Below are 24,299 nucleotides of genomic sequence, written 5' to 3' on the forward strand. Positions count from 1 at the left end.
GGTGGGGAGCCAGACCTGCTGAGAAGGGGAAGGGGGCTGTGTTCGGGAACTCTCTGTGGGCCGCCTCAGTCTCTCTGGGAAAACGGCATATACTTGGTGGGCCCCAGGATGACACTGCAAAGCCCTGGATCGTGTTTCGACGTTGGAGTAAGGATTAAGAGGGGTTTGTTTGGTGTTGAACTACGGGTTGTAGAGAAAGGAACAACCCTACCACTTTTGAAAAGTTTGGCTGGGGTGGGAGTAGGGGCGGAGCCGGGCAGGGGGCGGGTTCGGCGCGGGCAACTCCCCGGACGCGCGCAGGCCTCAGAGCCCCCCAGCTTCCGTGCCCCCTCGGCTCTGAAACTTGGAGGAGGGTAGGGGTCCAGCATGAAGCCCCCGGACCGCCCCGCCCCTGGCCGCACGGACCGGATGCTGGAGGTCATGGGGGGCATGCTGCGAGCATGTGCCCTACCCGGGCCGGAGGGGGTAAGAAAGGGGGGCCACCGTGGTGTCTGGGATCTTTAGGGGCCTTCAGGATGGCTGCACCCCAGAACTCAGTTTACCCGCAAACAAGAATTCTTGGGGCAGTCGTAGGAATCCTAGAGTTCCACTAAGAGGACCATAGGCACGAACTCCCTCCACCCTAGCCTTGGCGACCCTTTTATAACGAAGTGGATTTTGACAGGAGGGAGGAGGGGAAGCAGGAGGTCAGGTCTGGGAGTGGAGGGCGGGTTTCTTACGATCATTCTATCCCTGCAGCCCCCGAAGAGAAGCCCCCTAGGGCCGGGGGATACCGATCCAGAGTCTAATTGTAAAGAGGGGGATGTGAGAGGTGAGCGCGGACGTGAGGTCCCCGCCTGGGCTCCGCTGCCCGGTAAGCTGAGAGTGGGGTGGGGCGGGGCACAGTTTGCCATCCTGCGCAAAGTGGCGGATTCAAAAATATGCTGCTCTTACTAGCATAAATGTTCGCATCTAATTTGCATGAGACCCACTTAAACGCTGAGCTCTCCACGCTTCTTGGCGCCCTCCAGTCCGCTGTGTGTCCCCCCACTTCAGTGGGTCCCGAGCCCCTGCTGGTGGACTGTCCCCGCGCCCCACCCCTGGCCCCTCGCCAGAGCAGGCTCCAGGACTTCGCCTTAATTGGTGATTAGCCTCAGCTGGAGTCCCGGGGCCTAGAGGGAAGAAGGGTCCGGCGAGGGGGCGGCACCTGGGCTGTGTTCCCCACAAAGAGCTCCCCATTCACGCACCCCCTTCTGGGGGGCCTTGTCCACCCATGCGCGGCTAGGGACAGTCCCAACCCCAGGACATCTTCGCGCAGGCCAAGGCCCCATCCGCCGCGCCCTTCTCCACCGCAGAGGCGAGGGGAGACCCGAGAAGACCCTGCCGCCGGGCTTAACCCCCACCCCAGCGCTCCTCAGTCAGAGCCCGAGATGCGGGAGGGAGGGGAACCCGGGGCGACTGAGCCCAGGCTGGAGAGGAGGGGCGGAGGCGCTGGGGACGTGGAGTGGGAACGCCGTGGTGCCTGGGGGAGGGGGGATTGGGGCGGGAACCCCGCACAGGCTGAAGAGGGAACGGGAGGTAGAGGGCGGAGCTGGGCCGCAGAGGCCCCTCCCCTCGGCGGCCGGGCGGCGGGGCCTGTTATTCGGCTCGCAGCTCGGCCGGGACCCGCGCAGCGCCAGTGACTCGGGGAGTCGGCCCCCGACTCCTCCCCTCCCCGGACCTAGAACCACCCCCAGCCTGAGAGGCCGGAGACGGAGCCGGAGCGGCTGCCGCAACCCGGCCCAGCCTCCTCCACCATCCCTCCCCTCCCTGCCGGACATCTGGACCCTGGGCCCCGCACCGACTGGGTTCCGGAAACCCTCCCCGCCTAGCTCGGCGGCCAGGCCCCGCTCCGCCCTTTCTGCAAAGCCCCCAGCCCTCCCCAGACCAGACTTTCGCCTCCCCCTGGACCCCTCTTCCCTGTTCCCTCCCTCCCCCACTTCCCCAGCCTGGAGCGGGGTAGGAGGGAGGGGGGGTGTGCGCCCTGCGCCGTCCCCGCCCCGCCCCCCGTGATTCCCCCTGCATGGCCGGCTCGGGTGGGGGGTGCGGGGTGGCCCGGGCGCCATGCGGGGGGGGCAAAAGGGGAGTCGCTGTGCCTGTCCCCATGTGATCCGAAAAGTGCTGGCAAAATGCGGCTGCTGCTTCGCCCGGGGGGGACGTGGTGAGTGCGAGGTTGCGAGGGCCCAGTGTTGAGTGGGGGGCGGGCTGATGGTTCAGGACGTCTGTTTGCCCTGGCCCTAGGGATTTAGAGGCTGGCGACTATACTTGTGTTTTCCAGGAAAGTGACTTAATAGATGATCTCTAAAATCCATTCTGCCTCCACGTCTGTCAGTTCAAGTTAAGGAAATTGGGGAAGGGGCAGGGGACTCCTCTTCCCCATAGTCAACTGGGTATGAGAAAAACCCACCCACAATCCCTGTAGGCCTACAACCACATCTTCCCTCCAATCCTTTTGCTGAGCATCTACTTCAGATCTGCAGAGGGACAGGGGGAAGGAGGAATGAGGAACGAGGGGGTCTACCAGGGGCCTTATCACAGATTGCATCTGCTGTCTCTGAGTCCAGCCCAAGGACAGCCCTGATGAGCTCTCCTCATTTGCCCCGTGTTGGATTTTTGCATGTGTTGGGGAGGTGGGCTGCAGAAATCTTTTCTTTTTATAGTGATTACTGCAATGGGTGGAGGAAGGGTCTGGGGGTGGCAGATGGGCTCTTAGCTCTTGCTCTCCCCCCATTCTCAGAGAATGGTCTGTACCCACTGGAAAGGGGAGGGTTGTAGGAGAGCAGATGGCCACCCCCAGCTTCCAGTGTCTGCCCAGATGGCTGCCCCCACCCCCATGTTGGTGCCATGCTCAGGGTATGGGGGAACCTCCACACGTAACTGGGGGTTCCAGGCCTGGGGAGCCAGGTGTTTACTGTCCTTCCTCCCAAGGGTGCCCTGGTGAAATTTTCTCTCCTGGCCAACTCAAATGAGAATGGCAAGAGAGTGAGCCTTGGAGTGGGGCTGAGCATCACAGAGTAGAGACTTGGGGAGCTCCCCAGGGACCCTGAAACTGGAGCTGAAGCAATATCTATCACCTCCTTTCTCCCTCACTCCCACACTAGAATCCTATTCCATTGCTGGCAGTGAGGGGAGCATCTCGGCTTCAGCTGCCTCTGGTCTGGCTGCCCCCTCTGGCCCCAGCTCTGGCCTCAGCTCTGGCCCCTGTTCCCCGGGCCCCCCAGGGCCAGTCAGTGGCCTGAGAAGATGGTTGGATCATTCCAAACATTGTTTCAGTGTGGAAACTGAGGCGGACAGCGGCCGGGCTGGACCGTATGAGGTGAGCAGGGAGCACCACAGAAGCATGAAGGACATCTATGAAGGACACTGGAGAGAGGGCAGGTTGGGGGCCCCTGTCATTGGGGAGATCCTGCTACTGTCCCTGATCTTTGAGACTTCACTTCTGGTCCCCAGAACTGGATGCTGGAACCAGCTCTAGCTTCAGGAGAGGAGCTGCCAGAACTGACCTTGCTGACCACATTGTTGGGGGGCCCTGGGGATAAGACGCAGGTATGAAGAAATGAGTCTAGGGTGGCTCCCCTCACCCAGAGGGATCCATCTGCTTACTCTAGGATGTTCTTCCTTCCAGCCACCTGAAGAGGAGACTTTGTCCCAAGCTCCTGAGAGTGAGGAAGAACAGAAGAAGAAGGCTCTGGAAAGGAGTATGTAAGTGTACCCACACTTTCCCTCCCCGACTCCCCTAATCACACCACTTCCAGAGGACTGTTCTTCACATTTTAAATTTGAGACTTGGAATATCCTCTGAGGTTGTCTGTGGTAACGAAGGGGCTTCTAGTCCAGGAGGGAGGAAGTGGCTCAAGCAGTTGTTCTCACCCCAGGTATGTCCTGAGTGAGCTGGTAGAGACAGAGAAAATGTACGTGGACGACTTGGGGCAGATTGTGGAGGTAGCTCCCTTTCCCTCTCCCAGACCTGATTTTAGGAGATGCCTTGGTGCTCCTCTGTCCCACCTTCCCAATCTCCCCTACATCCTGGACTTCTTGGGGAGGAGGGTTTCCCACCAGGGCTGAACCCACACACCCGTGCTCCCACTCAAACTTTCCACAGGGTTACATGGCCACCATGGCTGCTCAGGGGGTCCCCGAGAGCCTTCGGGGCCGTGACAGGATTGTGTTTGGGAACATCCAGCAAATCTACGAGTGGCATCGAGAGTGAGTGGTGGACCCTGAGAGTGAGGGGGAGGGGCGCACGTCTGGTGGTCTCTGTATCCTACCCATGGGTCCCCTGCTGCCTGAGGAATGTTTGGGAAGGCTTCACAGGGAGCACTACTAGGGCAGACAGCTCTGAATTGTTTGGGGGTGGGGGTAATTGACCTGCCTTCCCCCCACCCCGCCCCACCTCTCCAGCTATTTCCTGCAGGAGTTACAGCAGTGTTTGAAGGACCCTGATTGGCTGGCTCAGCTATTCATCAAACATGTGAGGCTAGAGAGAGTGGGACCCAGGAAGGGAGGGGCTTTTGAGTGGGTCACAGAGCCCTAAAGAAGTGCCCTCTCTCCTCACTCATCTACTCTTTCTTAAATTTTACTCCCGTTAGGAGCGCCGGCTGCATATGTACGTGGTGTACTGTCAGAATAAGCCCAAGTCAGAGCATGTGGTGTCAGAATTTGGGGACAGCTACTTTGAGGTCAGTGGCTGAGACATCTTGGGGGAAGGGGAACAGAATCATCAGCATGAACAGGCTTCCCAAGCTGCAAAACCACCCTGTCTGTCCCTATCCCCAGGAGCTCCGGCAGCAGCTGGGGCACCGCCTGCAGCTCAATGACCTCCTCATCAAGCCAGTGCAGAGGATCATGAAGTACCAGCTGCTGCTCAAGGTCAGGACCACCTGTTCCCTGGGGGCACAGCTGGCAGGGGTGGTCATTTCCTCACTCACCTCCCCAGGGTTCCTAAGGCTACCCCCAAGACTTCCTGGGGGTCCTCACCTGTATCCCCAGGGGAGGATGTGAGAGCTTTTGTGGATGTCCTCGTGACCTCCCTGAGCATTTCTTTTCTATGTCATAGGATTTTCTCAAGTATTATAGCAGAGCTGGGATGGATACTGAAGAGCTAGAGGTGAGGACCCCCAGATCTCATAAACACACCATGCACACTTTATCTGCTTAGTCTACTGGGTTCTGCCCACTCCTTGGGTGGTGTGGAGCTGTCCGGTTTTTAGGGGGACAGCTGGTTGGGGGTTGAAACATGGTCCGAAGAGGTCTCTTTCCCAACAATGACAATACTCCTCTCTTTACCTGTGTCCCAGCAAGCCGTGGAGGTCATGTGCTTCGTACCCAAGCGCTGCAATGACATGATGACCCTGGGGAGACTGCGGGGGTTTGAGGTACAGGGAAGGAGCAAGGCTTTTCTGGCCCAAGCTGAGCACTCAGGTGGTTCTGATGGGGAGCTGTCTTCTCCTGGGGCTGACCCCATGGTTGGTTGGAAGTGTCAGGGGAAGGAGGGAAGAGCAGAGAGTTGCCCCCTTTCTTTTCTTGTTTTCCTCAAAGGCCACTCTCCTTTGATTTTAGGGCAAACTGACTGCTCAGGGGAAGCTCTTGGGCCAGGACACATTCTGGGTCACAGAACCCGAGGCTGGGGGTCTGCTCTCTTCCCGGGGTCGAGAGAGGCGCGTCTTCCTCTTTGAGCAAATCGTCATCTTCAGTGAGGCCCTGGGAGGAGGAGTGCGAGGTGGAACGCAGCCTGGATATGTGTACAAGAGCAGCATCAAGGTGGGGAGGGGGCCCCGAGGGTGGGGTCTGACTGGGAGGGGGGAGGCCTCTGAGACGATGTCTGGCTCTTGGATTTGTTGGAGGGGGGATGAGCCAGAGAGGGCCTGAAGAATTTGGGGGCTACCTCCTATTTGCCAATCCAGGTGAGCTGCCTGGGACTGGAGGGGAACCTCCAAGGTGACCCTTGCCGCTTTGCACTGACCTCCAGAGGGCCAGAGGGTGGGATCCAGCGCTATATCCTGCAGACTGCAGACCCTGCGGTCAGTCAGGCCTGGATCAAGCAAGTGGCTCAGATCCTGGAAAGCCAGCGGGACTTTCTCAACGGTGAAATTCTTGCCCTTCCTCCCCAACATACTCCCTCAGCCCTTTGATCTCCTGAATCCCTCACTGCCCAATCTCCAAAAATCCCTGCCCCCTGATCCCAGCATCTCTTTGTCCCTCATCCCCACTTTTCTACTACTTGCTCAAGATTTAGTAACTCAGAACCCACTAAAGCCCCAAGCAACTTATGTTGGCTGACAGTCCTCGGGAGGGAGAGCAGAGAGGGAGGATGGCCTGAGCAGAGCCCCTGGGAAGGGATGTGTCTGTTGTAATCCTCCTTCTGTTCCTCTCTTCGCCCCAGCATTGCAGTCACCCATTGAGTACCAGAGACGGGAGAGTCAGACCAACAGCCTGGGGCGGCCAGGAGGCCCTTGGGCGGGGAGCCCTGGGAGAATTCGGCCTGGAGACCGGGCTCAGGTCAGCACACGCACACCCATCAATGGCTCTCTCCCCTCTCTGCTGCTGTTGCCCAAAGGGGAAGTGGCCAGAGCCCCCCTGCCCCTGGACACACAGGTATGAGGAATGGAGTTCCCAGGTAGGGGCAGAACGAGGAGGGCCTCTCTTGTTCTGGGATCCCCAGATCTCTTTCGCCCATATCATTCCTTCTTCCACCACCTTCCTTTTGTCTGCCCCTTCCTCCTTCCTATCTCTTGCCCTCCTGCACTCCAGTTTAATGCTAGGAGAAGCTGATGGTCTCAGATAATCTAAGATGTCTGACAAGAGGGGCTTGGCAAGGGGCTTATACTGACAAGAGAGGAGTGAGGGTGGATTCCTGAACTTTTTTGATCCTCTGACTTGAGTCTTTCTTCAGGCTCTCAGTGACATCCCTCAGGCTCCTCAGGACTCTCCTCCAGTGCCACCAATTCCAAACACCCCTCCCTGCCAAGCCAGACTTGCCAAGCTGGATGAAGATGAGCTGTAACTGGGAAAGGCCATAGGGGTGGTGCTGACTGAGCCACCCTGTTTCCCCAGGAACTTAAGGGCAACCCTTCTGGCATGGCCCCAGAATTCCTCCCTCTTGGTTGTCTGGAGGGTGGGCAAGGCTGGGAGTGGTGTCAACTGGGAGGAGGGTACCTATACTTAAAAGGACTTCTTTCTGCCCAAGGAATACAGGTTCCTTCAGTTCCCACCCCTTTGCATGCATCACAGGTCCCCTCAAAAGGAACATATGTGGGTGGGTGGGAGGGCTGGGGCAAGGGCCAGATAGAAATTATTGGTTTTGTTTTTGATTTTGTTTTTTCTGTTTTCTGAGAATAAAGGTTTTGTTATATCACCAAGGCTGCTGTCTTGGCAGAGGGCAGGGGAGGCAGAGGTAGGGCTGAGTTGGGAGAATGGGTGTGGAAGAGATCAGCTGGCCCCATAAATCAATTGTCTGAGGAGGGGTCTTGTGATAGGAGAAGGGCTCAGTATGTAAGACAAAAGATGTTGTTATCTTTGTCGCTTACCTGTAGTTGCAGCATCTCAGTCCAGTCCTGGAACTTGGGGCCACTGGGAAACCCTAGAACCCTGATATATCCTCCCCTTTGCCCAGCCCTTCTTTCCCTCCCATCTAGCCTGTATTCTAGACCCACTGGAAAGCCCACTCTGGGGTGACCTCCCGCCATTCCCCCCGACACCCAGATTCTGAAGGACCAAGTGCTCAATGTACCTTTCCTTCTGAGGCTTCCATGTCCAGCTGAGGGAACTCGGGGAGGTGGAGAGGATGCTGGGTGCTATGGCTCCTTCTGGCTCTGGGTCTCCTTATTTTTGCTGTCTGGGAGGTTGTAGGGCATATCCATACTGAGAAGGAAGGGATTCTTCTTCAAGCCACAGACCCAAGAGTGGAGAGCCCAGAGGGGTCTTCACCCCTCCCTGGGACAGAGAGAGCCAAACATGCAGAGATGCATGTCCAGGTGCCCTGTCCTGGGTCCTCGGGCATCGGTGTGTCCACTGTGTCCATTCGTCCCCTGGGCCCAGTCACGTGTACTTGAGCTTCCTCAGCAGACAATAGACTGCTGGGGTGGGGGGACGAGGAGGAGCTGGAGCCTCCCTGTGGGCCTGAGGTCTCTCTGGCCACAATGAGGGGAGGGGCCTCTAAGGGGGGGACAGGACGTACAGCCCAGATAAGACTTCTGGGGAACAATAGGAGGAATTGAAGAGGGGAGATCCACCCTCACTGTACCCCACCCCCAGAGCTTTGGGGTCAGGGACTGGGACTGGAGGGTGATGGGGAGGGGTGCTAAGGATTCTTGCGAATGGAGGAGGGGATGAGGAAAATAGGATTTGGAGCGCAGAACCTTTGTATCTCTTTAGGGACCACAGGGGTACATGAGATAGGTGGGTGACCTTTTGTACTTAATTTGACCACCAAGTGTTGTTGAGTGCCTACAATGTGAATAACACTGGAATGTAATAAATAGTGATGCACTGGTTTTTGCTTCTGAGAAATAAAATTCCCTATCTGTCCAGTATTCCCCCTGAGGCCCTGAACTGGGGATTTAGACCCAGCCACTCCCAGCAGAGGTGTGGGGTGGTGGTTCTCTGTCCATCCCTAGCCAATATATGGAGCTGCTTCCCATCTAGGTAGTTTGTGAAACTGCTGAGGCCAATGGAGCCCCTTACACTTTTGGGAACAAGCTGTGCCCCATGAGGTTGTGGGTCCGGGAGGAGAAGGGGAGGTTGAAACCCAGCTGAACTTTCTTGCTGGGAATGCAGCAGCCCTGAGAGTGACCAGTAACCCTAGAGGAGTCTCCCCGAAGTGCAGATGTGGAAAGGAACTGGGAGTGAGGAGGTGGGAGTCAAAAGACAGGAGTGGCAAACAGTGGGTGTCGGGGTGCGCTTGTCTTCTGGCCTATTTCTCTGGCTCCTACACCTTTTCACAGCCATCCCCCACAGGCTCCAGAGCAAGCGGTCCTGCCAAGGATGTCTGAGGAAACGCCTAACATAAGAGACACCCCCTCCCCAAGATGCAGCTGTCTCCTGACTGCAGAAGGTCCCCAAGAGAGGGCGCCCTCCGGGACAGGATTGGACCCTGCTTCTCGGAGGCGGGACTCGGGGCCAGCGCGCGGAGGGCTATTTAAGACTGGGCGGAGTTGGAGGTGGCCGAGGGCAAAATGAGTGGGCTCCTGGGCTCCAGGACCTGCCCAGGTCCGGGAGAGACCTCCGACCTTAAGTTTCCCCTGGGCGCCAAGTTCAGGGAACCGCTTACCGAGACCCGGTTCCAGCAGCTCTTCGGGGACGCAGAGCAGGAGCCCGAGCCGCTGGCGGAGCCTCGCTGGTCCCGGCTGCGCGGGCTCTGGAGGCGGCGGGCCGGCGCCTGTTCCGGACGAGGGGCGTGGCGCCTGCTGCTGGCGCGGCTGCCCCCGCTGCGCTGGCTGCCCCGGTACCGCTGGCGGGCCTGGCTGCTGGGGGATGCGGTGGCCGGAGTGACCGTGGGCATCGTGCACGTGCCCCAGGGTGAGAGGCCCCAGTAGCAGCCTGTCAGGGGCCCAAGCTCTAGAGGGCTTTGGGTTGGCATGGGGCCTGGGACCTGGGACCGGGAGCGAAGTGGTGGGTTAGTGCGGCTGAGGGTTCGGCGACCCGGATCTGAGGCCAAGTTCTGGCCAAGGACTGTGGACCTCCGTCAGATCTCCACCCCCCAGCTCCCCTCATCTGCGCAATCCTGCGAGAAGTCTTGGACACGTTCTGGCTCAGGGAACTGGAGAGAGGCCCGATGCCTGCCCCCCAGGACTCAGCCGACACGGATCTCTGAACTTGTTCGCCCCACGACCTCCCACCGAGGTCCCTTAACCCCTCAGTTCCCTCATGTGGCATGATTTAGCATCCCGGTGCCAGCCTCCCAGAGTGTGGGAAGGGAACGGAGTCCTGGAGGCTGGGAACCCCCACCCCCCTCCCACCCCACACACTGGAGATCAATCATTTCTTCCATTACTCCCCCAGGCATGGCTTTTGCTCTCCTGACCTCCGTGCCCCCAGTATTTGGACTCTACACTTCTTTTTTCCCTGTCCTCATCTACACCTTGTTGGGTACTGGGAGACATCTGTCCACGGGTGAGTGACCCAGTGACTTCTCTCCTTCTCTGTGGGGTGAAATGAACAGGGGTTTGAGGCTTCCAGTTCTTATAATCTATCTCTTATTCCCCTCTTCACATCCCCCACCATCCTGTCCACCCCTTCCGCTATCCAGCTATGATCCTCTGACCTAGGCAATGCTTGCTGGAGGTGCTAAGTCGGTGCAAAGAGGCAGGAGTTTACTCAGACTTTTCCTCCCCATGAAATTTGGCTAAAACGAATGTCCCTTAAAACTTGGAAGAGGGGAGAGAATATGCACTGTCACCCAAAGGAGCAAGCAGTCTGCAGGGCATCTGCAAGAGGGGGCTGATGCAGTCTGGGGGCAGTTTTGCAGTGGGTGCTCCCTTCTTTCCTCACCAGGGGTTCTGGGCTTCTCTTGGTTCCATGGTCTTCACCAGAGCAGCAGCCTTCTAGGACAGGGGGCCTGACAGCAGCATGGGGGGGGGGCAGGGCTGGGATGTTGCTGCGCCCAAGCGGCACAGCTGGCGATTTCTGCGTTTGTCCCGGGGCCCTAGGAACTTTCGCGGTACTCAGCCTCATGACGGGCTCCGCCGTGGAGCGGCTGGTGCCTGAACCTCTCGAGGGGAACTTGAGCGGAATCGAGAGGGAACAGTTGGATGCTCAGCGGGTTGGTGCCGCGGCGGCCGTGGCCTTCGGGAGCGGGGCACTGATGGTGAGGGAGGACCTTGGGGGAGGACGCTGGGGGATCCACGCTGGGGGCCATGGAACTGGGCCAGGGGAGGAGGCGGGGGGACAAGTCTCCAGCACCGGTCTGGGCGGGAGAGGTGCCCGGAGAAGCTGGCACACTGCACTCTGGCTGGTCCTCTCCTCCGGTGATGAGTGATGATGGCGCATCTTCTCTCCTGCAGCTGGGGATGTTCGCGCTGCAGCTCGGCATCCTGGCCACCTTTCTGTCGGAACCTGTGGTCAAAGCGCTGACCAGCGGGGCTGCCCTACACGTGCTCGTGTCCCAGCTGCCCAGCCTTTTGGGATTACCCCTTCCGCGCCAGATCGGCTGCTTCGCTCTCTTCAAGGTGGGGGTGGGAGAAAAGCGAAGAAGCTTCTGGCTGTCCCGGGAAGACAGGAACCCGAAAAGGAAGGAATGGCTGCGAGTGGAGGGATAGTGTGGGGCGGGGACGGAGAAGTCAGAACCATGTGGCTGAATGAGGGTCGCTACGGAGGTGAAAGCTCTGATGCGAGCCAGGAGAGAGGGCCCCGCCTTGGTCTGGGGGGTCCGCGCTGGGGGCAGTCGACCTGGCTCAGGGCCCTCTGCTCACCGCCCCTGCCCGCAGACGCTGGCCGCCGTGCTGACGGCGCTGCCCCGGAGCAGCCCCGCCGAACTGACCATCTCCGCACTCAGCTTGGCGCTGCTCGTGCCGGTGAAGGAACTGAATGTGAGATTTCGAGACAAGCTACCCACCCCGATCCCAGGGGAAATCGTCATGGTGAGGATGGCTCCTGGGTCCCAGCCTCTGGCACCGCACAAACACTGCCCATCCTGTAGGAACTGGCCGCTGCCGCCCCCTCGTGGAGTGCAGAGAGGTCACAGATGAGAAGCCTTGCTTATGCGGTACTTTTCCAGGCCTCTTCCCAAAACACTTTGACGCTCTGAAATCCCCCATCCACACGTTCCCCCTTCTCTCCTGAAGCCCGCCCGGGAGCTCTCAGAAAGTCTTCTTCCTCCTTACAGCGGTCCCACGGAACCTCCACTCCCTCTTTCTCCTCACCCAGTCCTTCACTGAAATTCACGGCTTGTCTCCCTCCCTACATCCACCTACATTTCTCTTTCTCCCCAGCTAATTAAATATTCCACATCTCCACAGATAACCCATATGTCCCTAGATGTAACCCAGCTTCCCTACTTGGAATGGCTTGGCTGTATTTCTTGATATACACCATCGCTCATAGCAGCTCTCTCTGATTTCCTCCAGTCCATCTCTCTCCATAAGTCCAGGCACACATCATCCTCATTTCCGTCCCCATGCTCCCTCACTCTAAATCAGTTGTCGGGCACTCATCCCAAACACATCCCAGCTCCCCCAGCTGCTGGGCTCCTGCAACCATGGGACCCGGCGTTACAATCCTCTCTCATGTCCAGCCCCTTCTAGCCTCTGCCAGGGGCCTATCTCCTCCCATGCCCACATTTCCTCTCTTTCCTAGGTGCTTCTGGCCTCTGTGCTCTGCTTCACCTCTTCCCTGGACACAAGATACAATGTCCAGATAGTGGGATTGCTGCCCGGAGGGTAAGAGATTAATGAAAAGACACCAACTTTCTTTTTTCACAACTCTGTCTCTCAACACCTCCTCTTGTCCTGCCCTATGCAGTTCTCTCTCTCTTCCCCATAGCCTCCTTATACCCCAGCCATCCTCACCACAGATCCCTCTCTCTTTCTAGATTTCCTCAACCTCTCCTCCCCAGTCTGGCTGAACTGCCCAGAATTCTGGCTGACTCGCTGCCCATGGCACTGGTTACCTTTGCTGTGTCCACCTCCCTGGCCTCCATCTATGCAGACAAGTACAGCTACACTATTGACTCCAACCAGGTGTGACTTTGAGTGAGGACCCCAGCCTCATTCCAGGGACAACCCCCTCATGTGACTCCCCACTCCCCACACATGACTTGGTCTCTCTCCTCTTCATCTCACTGCGTCCCTCCAGGAGCTCTTGGCGCATGGGGTCTCCAACCTCGTCTCCTCCCTCTTCTCTTGCTTTCCCAACTCGGCCACGTTGGCCACGACCAGCCTACTAGTGGATGCTGGTGGGAACACACAGGTAAGAGCCTGTCCTTGGATGAGAAGAAGGGGGAAGAGGCATCCAGTTTGGGTGGTGGTGGAACAGGTGGAAGACTGGTAGATACCCAGGTGGCCGCTCTATAGAGGAGGATGGGAATCTGTGAGGGGAGGTGAGTGTGGGGATGGGACTATCTGGGTAGGAGAGATTGAAGAGAAGAAAGCTCCATTAAGACCTTTGTAGACTCTAAGCACTGAAAAAGGTACCCTATATGTAGTTCAAAATAAGAACAATACTAATATGGAAAATAAACTTTAAAAACAAAATTCTGATTTTTTTTTCCTTGTGAGGACATTTTCTCTTAAAAAGAAATATCATATATCAAAGTCTCTCCCTAATATTTCTGGTTTCTCGTACTTTCCTGGTGCCCTAAGCATGTGTTTAGTCTGCTTTTAGGGTAATCTACCAGTGGTTTTTTAGGGACATTGAACTACATCTTGAGGGAATCTGGCGAATGATAGGCATTTAACTGGGGGAGAGGAAAGGTAGGTGTGAGTGGCAGAATATCAAGAAGGGAGTTGAGGGGTGAGGAATATCTGTGTGGCGGTGTGGAGGGGATTTGGGAGGAGGGAGCCTTCCAAGGATGGCGAAGCAGATGGTGGGTGGGGTTCCCTCCCTTCTTTGCTTCCGTCCCTCCATCCCTCCTTCCCTCCAGCTGGCAGGCCTTTTTTCCTGCCTGGTTGTCCTGTCTGTGCTGCTGTGGCTGGGGCCCTTCTTCTACTATCTGCCCAAGGTAAGCAGCAGAGAAGGTGGAGGGATGGCTGGGGGGTGGGTGGCTCTATTTCAGTACGCTGGGGAGGTCAGCTCACCTCCTCTGCCCCAAGGCTGTCCTGGCCTGCATCAACATCTCCAGCATGCGCCAGATGTTCTTCCAGATGCAGGAGCTTCCACAACTGTGGCGCATCAGCCGCGTGGACTTTGTGAGAAATGGCAGCATTACCCTCAGATTGCCCCTCTCATCTTCCCCAGAATCCCCAACCCCTGCCCTGGATCAAAGCTAAGTGTCCCGGCCCTAAGTTCTGCACCCAACCCACCCCCACCATGTATACCTCCTCATCCCTTTACTCAGAGACAAGGTGAAGGGTGGAGCTTGAACCTCTTCAGACTTGAATATTTATAACTCCCCAGGTGGTTCAAGGGGTAGTTACATCTGGGGGGAACCCCCATTACGTCAGTCCTGTCCCCTCCATCATCCTTTCCACTTTCTCCTGAGCCATCCCTCCCCATTATTTGCCCAGGTAGTCACTGCCCCTGGACCCCTTTTCCTGGCAGTGATGGCCTGGTAGTCCTTCTGGGCATTTCACTCCCATCTATGTCCTGCAGGCTGTGTGGATGGTCACATGGGTGGCTGTAGTGACCCTGAGCGTGGACCTGGGCCTGGCTGTAGGTGTGGTCTTCTCCATGATGACTGTGGTCTGCCGCACCCAGAGGTGGGAGTAGAGATGAGGGGAGTCGAGAGGAGGGGAGAGAACAGAGTGCTTGGGGTGACTCTCCAGCCAGCTCAGGCTGGAATCTGACCCCAGCTTCCTGCCTAGGGTCCGGTGCCTGGCACTTGGACTGGCCGAGGGGACAGAGCTCTACAGGCCACTCCGAGAGAGCCACAAGGTGGGTGGGCTACAGCCAAAGCAGGAAGGGGAGATTGGACTGGAATGTTTCACTGACCCTCCGGCCCCTTAGCTCCTCCAGGTCCCAGGGCTCCGCATCCTGAGCTATCCAACACCACTCTACTTTGGGACCCGTGGGCAGTTTCGCCGCATCCTGGAGTGGCATTTGAGGCTTGGAGAAGGAGGCCAGGTGAGGGATTTGGTCAAAAGGAGTGTATGGCTTCTTTGGGGGTGGGAGGCAGGTGGGTGTTCTGAGGGGGGTCATTGTGCTCAAGGGGTACGTGTTCGTGCTTGTGTCTCAGAGGTGGTGACTGCCCTTCTCTACTCACAGCTCACTCCAAAGACAGACAGCCCACCTGATGCAGGTGAGATGGGATGACAAGGAAGGAGATTTGGGCACGACCCGTGGAGGCATCAGGGTACTCTTGCTTTCTCCCATCCTAGTTGCTGAGCCTGTCAGAGTGGTGGTCCTAGACTGCAGTGGTGTCACCTTTGCAGATGCTGCAGGGGCCAGAGAAGTGGTTCAGGTGAGGGAGAGGGTAGGTTAAGGAGATAGTCCCCTTCTCATCCCATGAATACTCTCTGATGTAGGATTTAACCCCTCTCCCCCCACCCCCACAGCTGGCCAGCCGATGCCGAGATGCTGGGATCCACTTTCTCCTGGCTCAATGTAATGGTGAGAGGTGTGGAGGGTGGAGGGACCTGGAGACTGGGGAATGACCAGACATTTGGGGGGAGGGAAGAGGACACAGTGTGGACGTAGGGCCTGAGAGCCTGGCCCCCCTCTCCACACAGCCTCAGTGCTGGGGACGCTGACCCAGGCAGGACTCCTGGACAGAGTGACCCCAGAACAGCTGTTTGTGAGTGTCCAGGATGCAGCTGCATATGCCCTGGAGAGACTGGTGAGGAGGCAGTAGCAGCGGGAGTGGAAGCCAGGAGGTGCTGGGCTATGGCAAGGGAGGTGTGAGTCAGTGGCTGAAGATCCAGGCAGAGGGATTTGCGAAGAGGGCTGAGGAGGAAGATGAAGGAGGAAGGGGTGGGGATGAAATGATCAGTTGTTTTAAGACTAAGCCAGAGAGGCTGGGTCCAGCTGTGGGTGAAGAGCTGAGGAACTTAGGTTCCAAGGCAGGCGGTGTGCCCCTCAGAGGACTGGCAAATCTTGGGGGAGGGAGGGGGACAGCTGACCTATTTCTGACATGTCCCTTCCCTTTCCCAGGAGCTCACTGGTCCAAAGACTTGCACAGTGTGGGTCTGACCAGGTCACTCAAATTGTGGAGGGCCCCAACAGTGCATGTGTGAAGAGGACCATGGCCCCTGTGCCCCCTTATTTAATGTAACTAATAAAACAAAGCTAAGAGCCTCTGGGTTCATGAAGTGAGTCTGGGTGTCTGCACTCGGACCCTTGATGCCCCTTCCTCCATGCCCACAGCACTGCAGAGACACAACTGAAAATGGCTTTCACCTGTGTGTTCACCAGCCCCTACAGCAGCTCCAGAGTACCAGTTTTCTCTGTGGGGTGGGGCTGCAGCCGCTGCAGATTCCTGGATCCAGAGATGGAGGTGCCCAGGCCTGGGAATAGATGCTGGGGGCTTCCCCATCCCCGTAGTCCCAAGGAGATGACAGGAGAGTGTTTTCACTTTAGGTTCTTAGAGTCCCAGTGGGCTCTTTGGCACTTGGAAAGCAACCCCCCAATTCCTGCCCCACGAGAAGGGGGTGGGAGGAGGACTTGGCACTGGCTGTGGGATGAGTTATGGCTCCATCATGCCCCTGGGCACTCACAGAAAGGAAGAGTGTCACCAGGACAAGCCCCTATTTGGGATCAAGTTCTGAAGGAGACTGGGGACAGTCAGTGGAGTGGTCACTGGCCGGTGGGGTTTGCTAGAAATCCTGGCAGGGACAAGGAGGCAGGCCCAGCCTGACAGTTGGAAGGCCAAGGGTGGCCATCACTCTGAGGTCATGCACTGGAGCCGATGTTTGAAGAAGAGCAGGCGGTGTTTGGCCACCTGACTTTCATCTAGTGATCCCGGGTAACGGTACCGGGCATAAGTCTCTGCCCCAGCATCCCTTGATGTCCAAGGCAACTTCAACTTGGATGCATGATCCACAACGACGTCTGAGCAGGAGCCCACCTGAAGAGAACCAAGTCCATCCAGGAAGAATTCTGGGGGTGGAGGGAAGGGAAGTGCACAATGAAAGGTCTTGAGGATGCACAGGGCCAACAGTTAAGGGAGAGCTGAGATTGGGGTACGGAGAGTGCTTATGCAAAGACTATTTCTAAGGATCTTGGGCATGTAAGTCAACCCTTTTAGGTCTTAGTTTTACTCTCGTATAAAGTGGGGTCAATATACTTCCCTTATTTTGAAAACGGACTCCCCCTACCCCACCCCCAACACACACGCCCAGAGGTTCAATAAATGCTGAATGGACTGCTCCAAGGTGGTAAGAACCAGGGAATACGGCTGGGAGTGGGACAGAAGTGGAGGTGACAGTGGTGGGGAAGTTCAAGGCAGTTCCAGGTAATGGCCAAGTTTAAATGATAATCGGGGCCAGAAGGGTGGGCGCTTTCTCTCTCTCTTGCCCTGGGGCACGTTTTGGTAAGTCTTCGTAGAACTGCTCTGGGGACCCCGTGGCAGCCTTGGGCCCCGCGAGGATGGGCGGGGAGCAGTACCCAGGGCCCTTGGCTTCTGGCTGCCCGGAGCCTGGCCCAGCGCCCCGCGGCGTCCCTGCCGGGCTTGGCCAGGAGGGGGCGCCACTCACCTAGGTGCGCCACGCGGCTGAAGCGCGGGTCGAAGCCGACCTCGCGCACCTTGTCGGTCCGCGCCAGGAAAAAGTTGACCACGCCGTCTGTGACCACGCAGTCTGGGAAGCCGACGAGCTCGTGGTGGAAGCCGCGCCTCTGCCGGAGGCAGTTCCCGCGGCCTGGAGCGCCCGGCTCCACGCTCAGCAGCTGCCGGTAGGTGGTGGCGAAGCCGGAGATCTCGCGCACTGCGCCGCCCACCTGCCCGGGTGGGAGGAGGGCTCCAGGCTGGGCGCGGACCGGAAGGGGGTAGGTCTGGGCTCCCTCTCCCCGCGGATGGTTCCCCTGCCTCGGCCTTTCCTGCTCCACCCCTGCAGGACCCAGATAGTCTCCCAGGCTCCCGTTCGTCGTCCTCTCCCATCCCAGGGCTGGCTGCTCTCGGTTGGGTCTCCCCGACGCGGCCTTGGCCTGCTGGACGCCCTCCTCCCACCGCTCATCCCGTGGCCTCTCCCATACCAGGTCCAACGGTGTCCGCTCCAGCACGTCCACAAGCCTCTCCAGCCGCGTCCGCGCCGTGAAGATGAAGTCGTCGTCCACCCACAGCACGTACTTGGTGGTTACTTGAGATACAGCCAGGTTCCGGCCTGCGAACCAGCCCTGGGGAAGGGTAGGTACGGTTGGTGATGCTGTTGAGATACGACAGAGCCCTCTGCCACCTTTCCGCCTCACTCCTGACCCCTCTCAACAGCCTGTGTCCCACTCCAAACTTTCAAGTAGTTACGAATGGCCGGGAGCTAGGTAAAAAAAAAGTGCCTTTTTCCACTGTGAGAGGCTCTGAGTCTGTGTTCTGGGGGAGGGTCTTGGAATGCATTTAATTCATGCGTACATTCATTCATTCATCGACTGTTCACTGAGCGCCCATTAGGTGCTAAGCACCATTCTAAGAATGCAACTCGAGTGAGACAGCACTCTCATGCAGCTCCCATGGAGCTTACATTCCAGAAATCCTCATGCTGAACAGCCACCTCAGTGATTCTGAGGCAGATAATCCTGGAATCACTACTCTGGACACAGCAGACTGAGGGTGCGCCCCCTCCCGGTGCCCCGTGGAGCATGGTTCAGCCTAGACCGCTGCGCACCTTGCCAAAAGGCATAAGATAGTGCTCAATGTGGGGGCCGCTAATGCTCTCTGGCTTGTCGCTGTCGTCGGCGATGACCACTGTGACTGTCGGATAGAAGCGGCGGATGCTGGCGATGAGTGCTCGTAGCCGATTGTAACGAAGGAAGGTCTTAGTGGCAATGGTGACCAGAGCGCTGATGTTGTACTGGGCTGGGAGCGAGGGGTAGGGTTAGATGCAGAGGAGAGTGGGGAGTGAGGAGCAGGAAGACCTCTCCCAGGAACGCCCTCTCCCAACTTTCTCCCCATCAGGGCTGGATCTATGTCCCTGAGCACACCATCTCACCTCCCTGGGGTAGAGACCCAGGTGGGTACAGCCGAGGGTTGGGGGGGTGTCTTATGCGGATGGTGAAGGCAGCTTCATGCCCTTCGGTGGAGAACCGGACTGGGAAGAAAGGAGATGAGATGTGGCCCCCAGGGCTTGGACAACATTCTCTTTTCAGCGAATCAATACTTAAGTGCCTACCCTGTATATCACCTTCCTAGGCCCTGTTAGACAAGAACACAAGGTTCTTATCCCCATGGAACTTACATTCTAATAGACGGGAGAAAGATGATAAAAGACCCAATTAAAAGCTAACTTTTACTGAGCATTTACTATGTGCCAGGCACTTTTTAAATTACCTTAACTATGTGAACTCATTTAATCCCCACAATAACCTATTAAGTAGAGTCCTACTGTAGAAAAAGAAGGCACAGAGAAATTAATTTATCCATGATTATCCAACTAAAAGCAACAAAGCTAGATAGGAACCTAGTCAGTCTGGTTCCAGACTAAGTGAAAAAGAAAATTCAGATACTGGTAAGTATTGAATAGAAAATGAGACAAGTAATGTGATAGTGAAGAGGAGCCATTTGAGCTGAGATCCAAGTGACAAGAAGGAGCCAGCCATGCCAAAATCTGGGGAAAGAGCATTCTAGGCAGAGGGAACAGCAAATGCAAAGACCCCAAAGTGGGGGCAGGTTTGGTGTAGAAGCCTTGGAGAGAAGTAGGAGGGCTGTGCTATGCCCCTTCTGCTAGAGGAGAAATGGAGACTCTGGGAGATAAAGCTCTTTGCCCTCTAGTAAGTGGTGAGTTGGGAATAGAGCTTGAGTCTTCTGGCTCCTGGGGCTGGTCACTTCCTGGGGCTCTCACGGTTGGCCTGACAGGGGGACACACCCAAGGCTTGGGTTTCCCTCTGGCCTACTCCAGCCCCAGATGAACAAAGGCCCCTTCTCTCCCTCCTTGGTCCTGTTGACTCAGCTGAAATGCCCACTGTGTAGCTGGGCAGCTCTGACCATTGCCCTAGTGATTCCCACACCCTCTGTCATTTGCCCGCTCCTGCCTTTCTGGTTTCTCTGCGTTCACCCAGCCTGCCACTGCCTCCGCCCAGGCCTCGCACCTGTGTCTGCTGTGTTTGCCTGGTAGCTTCGGCTGCTATAAGTGACCAGTTGCAGCTGCCGATTGAGTTGGTCCAGCCCTGGGCTGGCAAGGGTGAGATCTGGCTGCCCCTCTCCAGTGAGAGTCACTCCAGTCACTTCCCCTGCCACGTCCCAGGTGCCCAAGGAGGCAGTCAGGTTCACCTGGGAGAGGGGATTGCAGAGTGCAGGGTTAGGCCCCAGACCCACCTCTTGCTTCTCTGGTTTCTCCATCCCTCCTTTGGCAGCCTCTTGCCCTCCCAGCATCCTTAATGCCCACCTCGCCTCCCTGCCCGCCTGTTTCTTCTCACCTGGTATACCTCTTGAACTGAAGCGGCCTGCAGGCTCAGGCCTGGGAGGAAGGAAAGGGGACCAGAATCACAGACAACCTAGAATTCCTCACTTTCTCTTCCCTCTTTCATCGCACACAACACAGAACTTCTCACCCATCCCTCCTGTTGAGGCCACAGCAGGGCGCATTGCAGGGCATAGCCTAGAGTAATTGATTTTTTCTCCTTTCCATTAAAGCAATAGCTTGTGCTATCCACCTAACCTTTAGTCAGTCAGTAAAGAATAGATCATTCTTCCCAAACCTCTCCAGTCACTGTCTTCTGCAAATCCTGACAACCCTAGAGTCCCTTCTGTCCCCACCTCCCACCCCATGAGCCCACCTGACCTCAAGTTTCCCTTTCATCAGAAGTCCCCCACTTCCCATTTGAATCTTCCCTCATTCTTCCCCACCCAGCCTGGGCTCTGCCACCCCCACAGTGGCTTAGGTCATCCCCTAGGACCATTCTCCTACCTGGCACCAGGATGCTCCTGAGGGGCTGGACCTCCACGCCCTGCAGCGGGTACTGTAGTGGGGAGTTAGCAGGGGCTATGAGCAGCTGGTCGGCAGCAGACTGGCTCCTGGCAGCGAAGGTTGGGGGGGGTCAGGGGAGGAGTCAGGGGAGGGGGGCTCTCCCTCCTGCCACACCCACCCTCGTGGCTTCCCACTGCTGTCCACCTGCAGAGTCATGCCCTCCTTTCCTGCTGATACCTTGAAAGGAAGGCCTGAAATTCCTGCTCCCTTGAGGCAGAGGCAGCCCTCAGCTCCTCAGGGTCAAAGGCCTTGGTGAGGTCAATGCCTCGGACCTGCCTCTGGAAGGGGAGGTGAAGGCTTCCTCCACTGGACTCACAGCTGCAGTTGTTTGCAGACAGCAGCCTGGAGCCCGGAAGAAGGGAAGAAGGGTTCTCAGAGCCAGCAATGCAGCTCCACTCATCCTCCCAAAACATTTACACAGTGCCTCACACCTTGGCTCTTCAACCCTGCCCATCCAGTCTGTCCCCTGAAACATTGCTCTTCAAATAGTCCCCGGGAGGAGGAACTATCAGTGGGATGACACATCCCTGAATCTGGATTTTACAGAGGTGTGGAATAGGGCCAACTGCTAGGATTTCGAGTTGCCTTCCCACCATCAGGACCTCATCTGGACTCTCCTTTCATAGGGAATCACCAGAACTCAGAAAGTCAGGGCCCTCCCCTGACTGCACACCCTCCCTTCCCCATACCATGACAAGATTCAGGGAGGATAGATTCTGCACCCCCCTCCCCCAATGCAAGACTCAGTAGCCCCTCTCCAGCTCCCACTTCACCTCCCCAACCAGTTGGGAGAGCTCAGCAGTCGAGGAAACAAAAACTTCCCACGCCACCCCACAGCGAGTGCCATGCTGTCGCCACGACTCTGCACTCACCCAACCACTTGCTCCTTGATCCTGACTGGGATGTGTGCATAGCGGGGCTCGGGGACAAGACCTGGCAGTTCTGGCCTGGGGAGGCCCTGCAGGGGCGTCCACAGGGCAGGAGGTGCCCGGAGGCCCGGCGCTTCCCGGGTGCTCGCGTACAGGAGCCCCAGCGAGGCACAGGCGAGCAGCACGACCAGCACACAGAGGGCCCGGCGGCCCAGCCGCATCCTGAGTGGGCGGTAGGGTGGGGGAGTGAGAAAGACCGGGAGGGAAGGCTCCTGCCTGCCCCCCGGGTGCTCTCCAGGATTTGCACAGCGAATCGGTCCCCTGGTCCCCCTCCCCTCACTTCCCGGGCCTCGGGTCTCCCGGCTTCCTTTCTTGTCGCCCTCTCCCGCGTCTCGCTTTCCTCTCACGCCCGAGGCCCGGCATCTTGAAGCAAGAGACCTTTGGATGCGGTGGTTTCGACGCGGTGTCTCGTAAGTAGAGGAGCATCGCTTTATTAGAACATCAGACGTCCCCGAGCCCGCCGCCTCCTCTGGCCCGCGCATCCCCCAACCCCTCAGGCGGAGCATCACCTGGCCCCGAGTGGGCTGCAGAGGGCAGCGCCACACCTTGCCTGTCACGAAAATGCAGAATCACGCCCGCGCTATTGAGTGGCCCCGGCGGAGGTGACACCGTGAGTGGCCCTGGGAAGCTGTGCGGGGGACAAGGTGGGCCGGCGAGCGCGCCTTCTCCCGCCTCCAGCTCGGCCCCGCATCCCGCCCCGGCACTGACCTGTCTAACGCTCTAAGGCCGCCGCAAGATTTCGGTCCAGGCTGCGCCAGGCTCTCAGCCCCGGCCCGGGGGTCCTCATGGGGCTGGAGGTGGCCTGATGAGGAGCCGGGCGTGAGCCTGAGAGCGAGGGGGATCCTCCTGCCTCCGGAGCACGCCTGACCCCTCCCGCCTTCGGGATCGCTGGGCTTTGTAGATCGCGGCTCTAGGGTGGTTCTGGGCGTTTCCTGCGGGGGTAGGGGTCGGAGTCGAGAAACCGCCACACCCCGACCCCAGGAACAAAGCCGAGGCTCCCCCGCACCCTGTCCCACTTGCCGGGCCCGGAGGTCTCGGGCCGCCGCCCGGCTCTTCAGATCGCGGCGCCGCGCGGGGAGGCTCCGGGCTGGCTGCGGCGGAGGCTCCGGCTACGCGCGGGGAATGCGAGCGCCGGGGCGCCATCTAGTGGGCCCCGAGGACACTGCGGGGGCGCGAAGCCGGCGCGGCGCGGAGGTCCTCTCTACGCCACCCGGCCCACTCCCAGCCCTGCGCCTCCGAGCCCTGGCATCTCAGCCGCTTGTCCCCGATCCCAGTCATTCTATCCCTAGTCGTTTGGAGCCTCCCTCTGGTCGAGACCGTAGGCAAGGAAGGGCGACAGTGCTATGGGAGGAGGTGGGGCGGGGGTACCCCATAATCGCATTTCAAGGAAGATTTGGGTAGGTAGGATGCGATAAAGGAAGCCAGACAAGATGCTGGAAAATAAAGACTGACTGGCTAACAAAGGCTGGTTCATAGCCCCCCCCCCCCCCCCCGTTATCTAACAAACACTCCTTAATTCAAGGGCCTACTTCTTCTGACTGCTCCTTGTTGTGCTGTTGGAGGAAGGAAACCCCAAACGGTGGCCAGATTGGTTGTAGTTCTGTGTGCAGGCTGCAAACTTGTAGACTCCCTTCCTTGCAGCCGGACTCCTGACACTGCCCAAAGTTCTGTGCTTCCGTGGTTCTAATATAAGATGTGTTCTGATTTAATAGTGAAAAAAGATATAGTAAGAAATGAAGAATATAATGAAAATGTGGGGACGGGGGAAGGATGAATGGACAATTAGATTAATTGTACACAAAGAAATGACTGATCAGCTGGGGGGAAATGGGACTCTCATGTTCTTTACACCAAAATAAATACTAGATCTATCAACTATTTTAATATTAAAAACGAAGCCATAAATATAGTAAAAGAAATCATGAATTTGTTTTTTTAAACATAATCTTGGAGTGGGGAAGATATAAAAAGAAATATTAGTACATGTATGCCTATATGAAAAACTTGAGTGAAGAAATTTCTGTAAACAAACCTGAGAGAGAAATGGCAAACTGTGAAAAAATATTTGCAGATAAATATCAATTTTCCTTAAGAGCTCCAAAGCATCAATCAGAAAAAAATGATCAACTAACCCCAAATGGTCAAAAATCCTGATTAGGCAGTTGATAGAAAAAGTGAAAATGGCTATTAAATATATGAAAATGAACTTGACCTTATTCATAATAAATGGGATGCAAATTAGAATAATAGTAAAATGTTTTTTGATGACCAAGTTAGTAAAGGTCAAAGACTTGACTAACACACTGAGTGGTCAGGTATTTGGAGAAACAGCCACTGCCATGCAGAGTTGTGAGTGTAAATTGGTACTGAAGTGGGAGGAAAAGGGGCAGGGCACAGCCACTGAAGGAATTACACAGCAATTGAGGACAGGACAAACTGGTTGGAACCAAGATGGAGGAAGACTTGACTTCTAGTAGACCTTGAGCCTCATGGCACACCCACAGGCGCCAGGACAGTTCCTAGGCTGAACATAAAAGGTCAAAAGTGGGCAGGGGAGAGCGTTCCCTGGAAATCCTCACCCCTTCCTCAAAGTAGTTGGAATAATCCTCCTACTCATTAGTATGTAAGATTACCGGCTCCACAAAACCTAACT

General features: G+C 57.0%; 3 protein-coding genes across 20 annotated transcripts; 2 read left to right on the plus strand and 1 right to left on the minus strand.

Annotated features, from left to right (window-relative positions):
* The first annotated feature begins 267 nt into the window (after window positions 1-267).
* Window positions 268-7,267, plus strand: ARHGEF25 (Rho guanine nucleotide exchange factor 25). Of its 6 annotated transcripts, none has more exons than XM_010946324.3 (16): window positions 268-465; window positions 739-853; window positions 3,120-3,334; window positions 3,469-3,564; window positions 3,644-3,720; window positions 3,894-3,960; window positions 4,121-4,224; window positions 4,420-4,489; window positions 4,608-4,697; window positions 4,795-4,887; window positions 5,075-5,125; window positions 5,316-5,393; window positions 5,578-5,778; window positions 5,922-6,102; window positions 6,401-6,516; window positions 6,911-7,267. In XM_010946324.3, exons 1-16 carry the CDS (start codon window positions 367-369, stop codon window positions 7,019-7,021), a joined length of 1,764 nt encoding a protein of 587 aa, XP_010944626.1. In that variant the 5' UTR covers window positions 268-366; the 3' UTR covers window positions 7,022-7,267. The 6 variants fall into 6 exon arrangements, with proteins under 6 accessions (XP_010944626.1, XP_045366110.1, XP_010944627.1 ...); XM_045510154.2 differs by having other exon boundaries at window positions 739-811; XM_010946326.3 differs by lacking the exon at window positions 268-465 and adding an exon at window positions 1,298-2,179 and having other exon boundaries at window positions 747-853.
* A 605-nt stretch (window positions 7,268-7,872) lies between these two features.
* LOC105062136 (solute carrier family 26 member 10) lies at window positions 7,873-15,917 on the plus strand. 6 transcript variants are annotated; one of them, XM_074374604.1, is made up of 19 exons: window positions 7,873-9,534; window positions 10,018-10,128; window positions 10,665-10,822; window positions 11,019-11,183; window positions 11,442-11,543; window positions 11,654-11,719; window positions 12,310-12,392; window positions 12,545-12,692; window positions 12,808-12,921; window positions 13,595-13,672; window positions 13,764-13,859; window positions 14,263-14,369; window positions 14,475-14,544; window positions 14,617-14,733; window positions 14,875-14,908; window positions 14,988-15,070; window positions 15,165-15,219; window positions 15,339-15,445; window positions 15,760-15,917. In XM_074374604.1, exons 1-19 carry the CDS (start codon window positions 9,192-9,194, stop codon window positions 15,796-15,798), a joined length of 2,076 nt encoding a protein of 691 aa, XP_074230705.1. In that variant the 5' UTR covers window positions 7,873-9,191; the 3' UTR covers window positions 15,799-15,917. The 6 variants fall into 6 exon arrangements, with proteins under 6 accessions (XP_074230705.1, XP_074230707.1, XP_074230706.1 ...); XM_074374606.1 differs by having other exon boundaries at window positions 10,665-10,777; XM_074374608.1 differs by lacking the exon at window positions 7,873-9,534 and adding an exon at window positions 9,541-9,858.
* Window positions 15,918-15,995: 78 nt separating this feature from the next.
* Window positions 15,996-23,039, minus strand: B4GALNT1 (beta-1,4-N-acetyl-galactosaminyltransferase 1). 8 transcript variants are annotated; one of them, XM_074374600.1, is made up of 12 exons: window positions 22,667-23,021; window positions 22,355-22,578; window positions 21,590-21,808; window positions 20,895-21,059; window positions 20,658-20,764; window positions 20,167-20,207; window positions 19,840-20,020; window positions 18,744-18,842; window positions 18,420-18,610; window positions 17,797-17,937; window positions 17,301-17,568; window positions 15,996-16,704 (listed from the first exon to the last, which is right to left on the minus strand). In XM_074374600.1, exons 1-12 carry the CDS (start codon window positions 22,787-22,789, stop codon window positions 16,487-16,489), a joined length of 1,977 nt encoding a protein of 658 aa, XP_074230701.1. In that variant the 5' UTR covers window positions 22,790-23,021; the 3' UTR covers window positions 15,996-16,486. The 8 variants fall into 8 exon arrangements, with proteins under 8 accessions (XP_074230701.1, XP_074230702.1, XP_074230697.1 ...); XM_074374601.1 differs by having other exon boundaries at window positions 17,301-17,541; window positions 22,667-23,007; XM_074374596.1 differs by lacking the exon at window positions 15,996-16,704 and having other exon boundaries at window positions 16,712-17,568; window positions 22,667-23,039.
* Between the last annotated feature and the right edge of the window lie 1,260 nt (window positions 23,040-24,299).

Source organism: Camelus bactrianus, chromosome 12 (genome assembly GCF_048773025.1).
Source record: "Camelus bactrianus isolate YW-2024 breed Bactrian camel chromosome 12, ASM4877302v1, whole genome shotgun sequence".
Lineage (NCBI taxonomy): Eukaryota > Metazoa > Chordata > Mammalia > Artiodactyla > Camelidae > Camelus > Camelus bactrianus.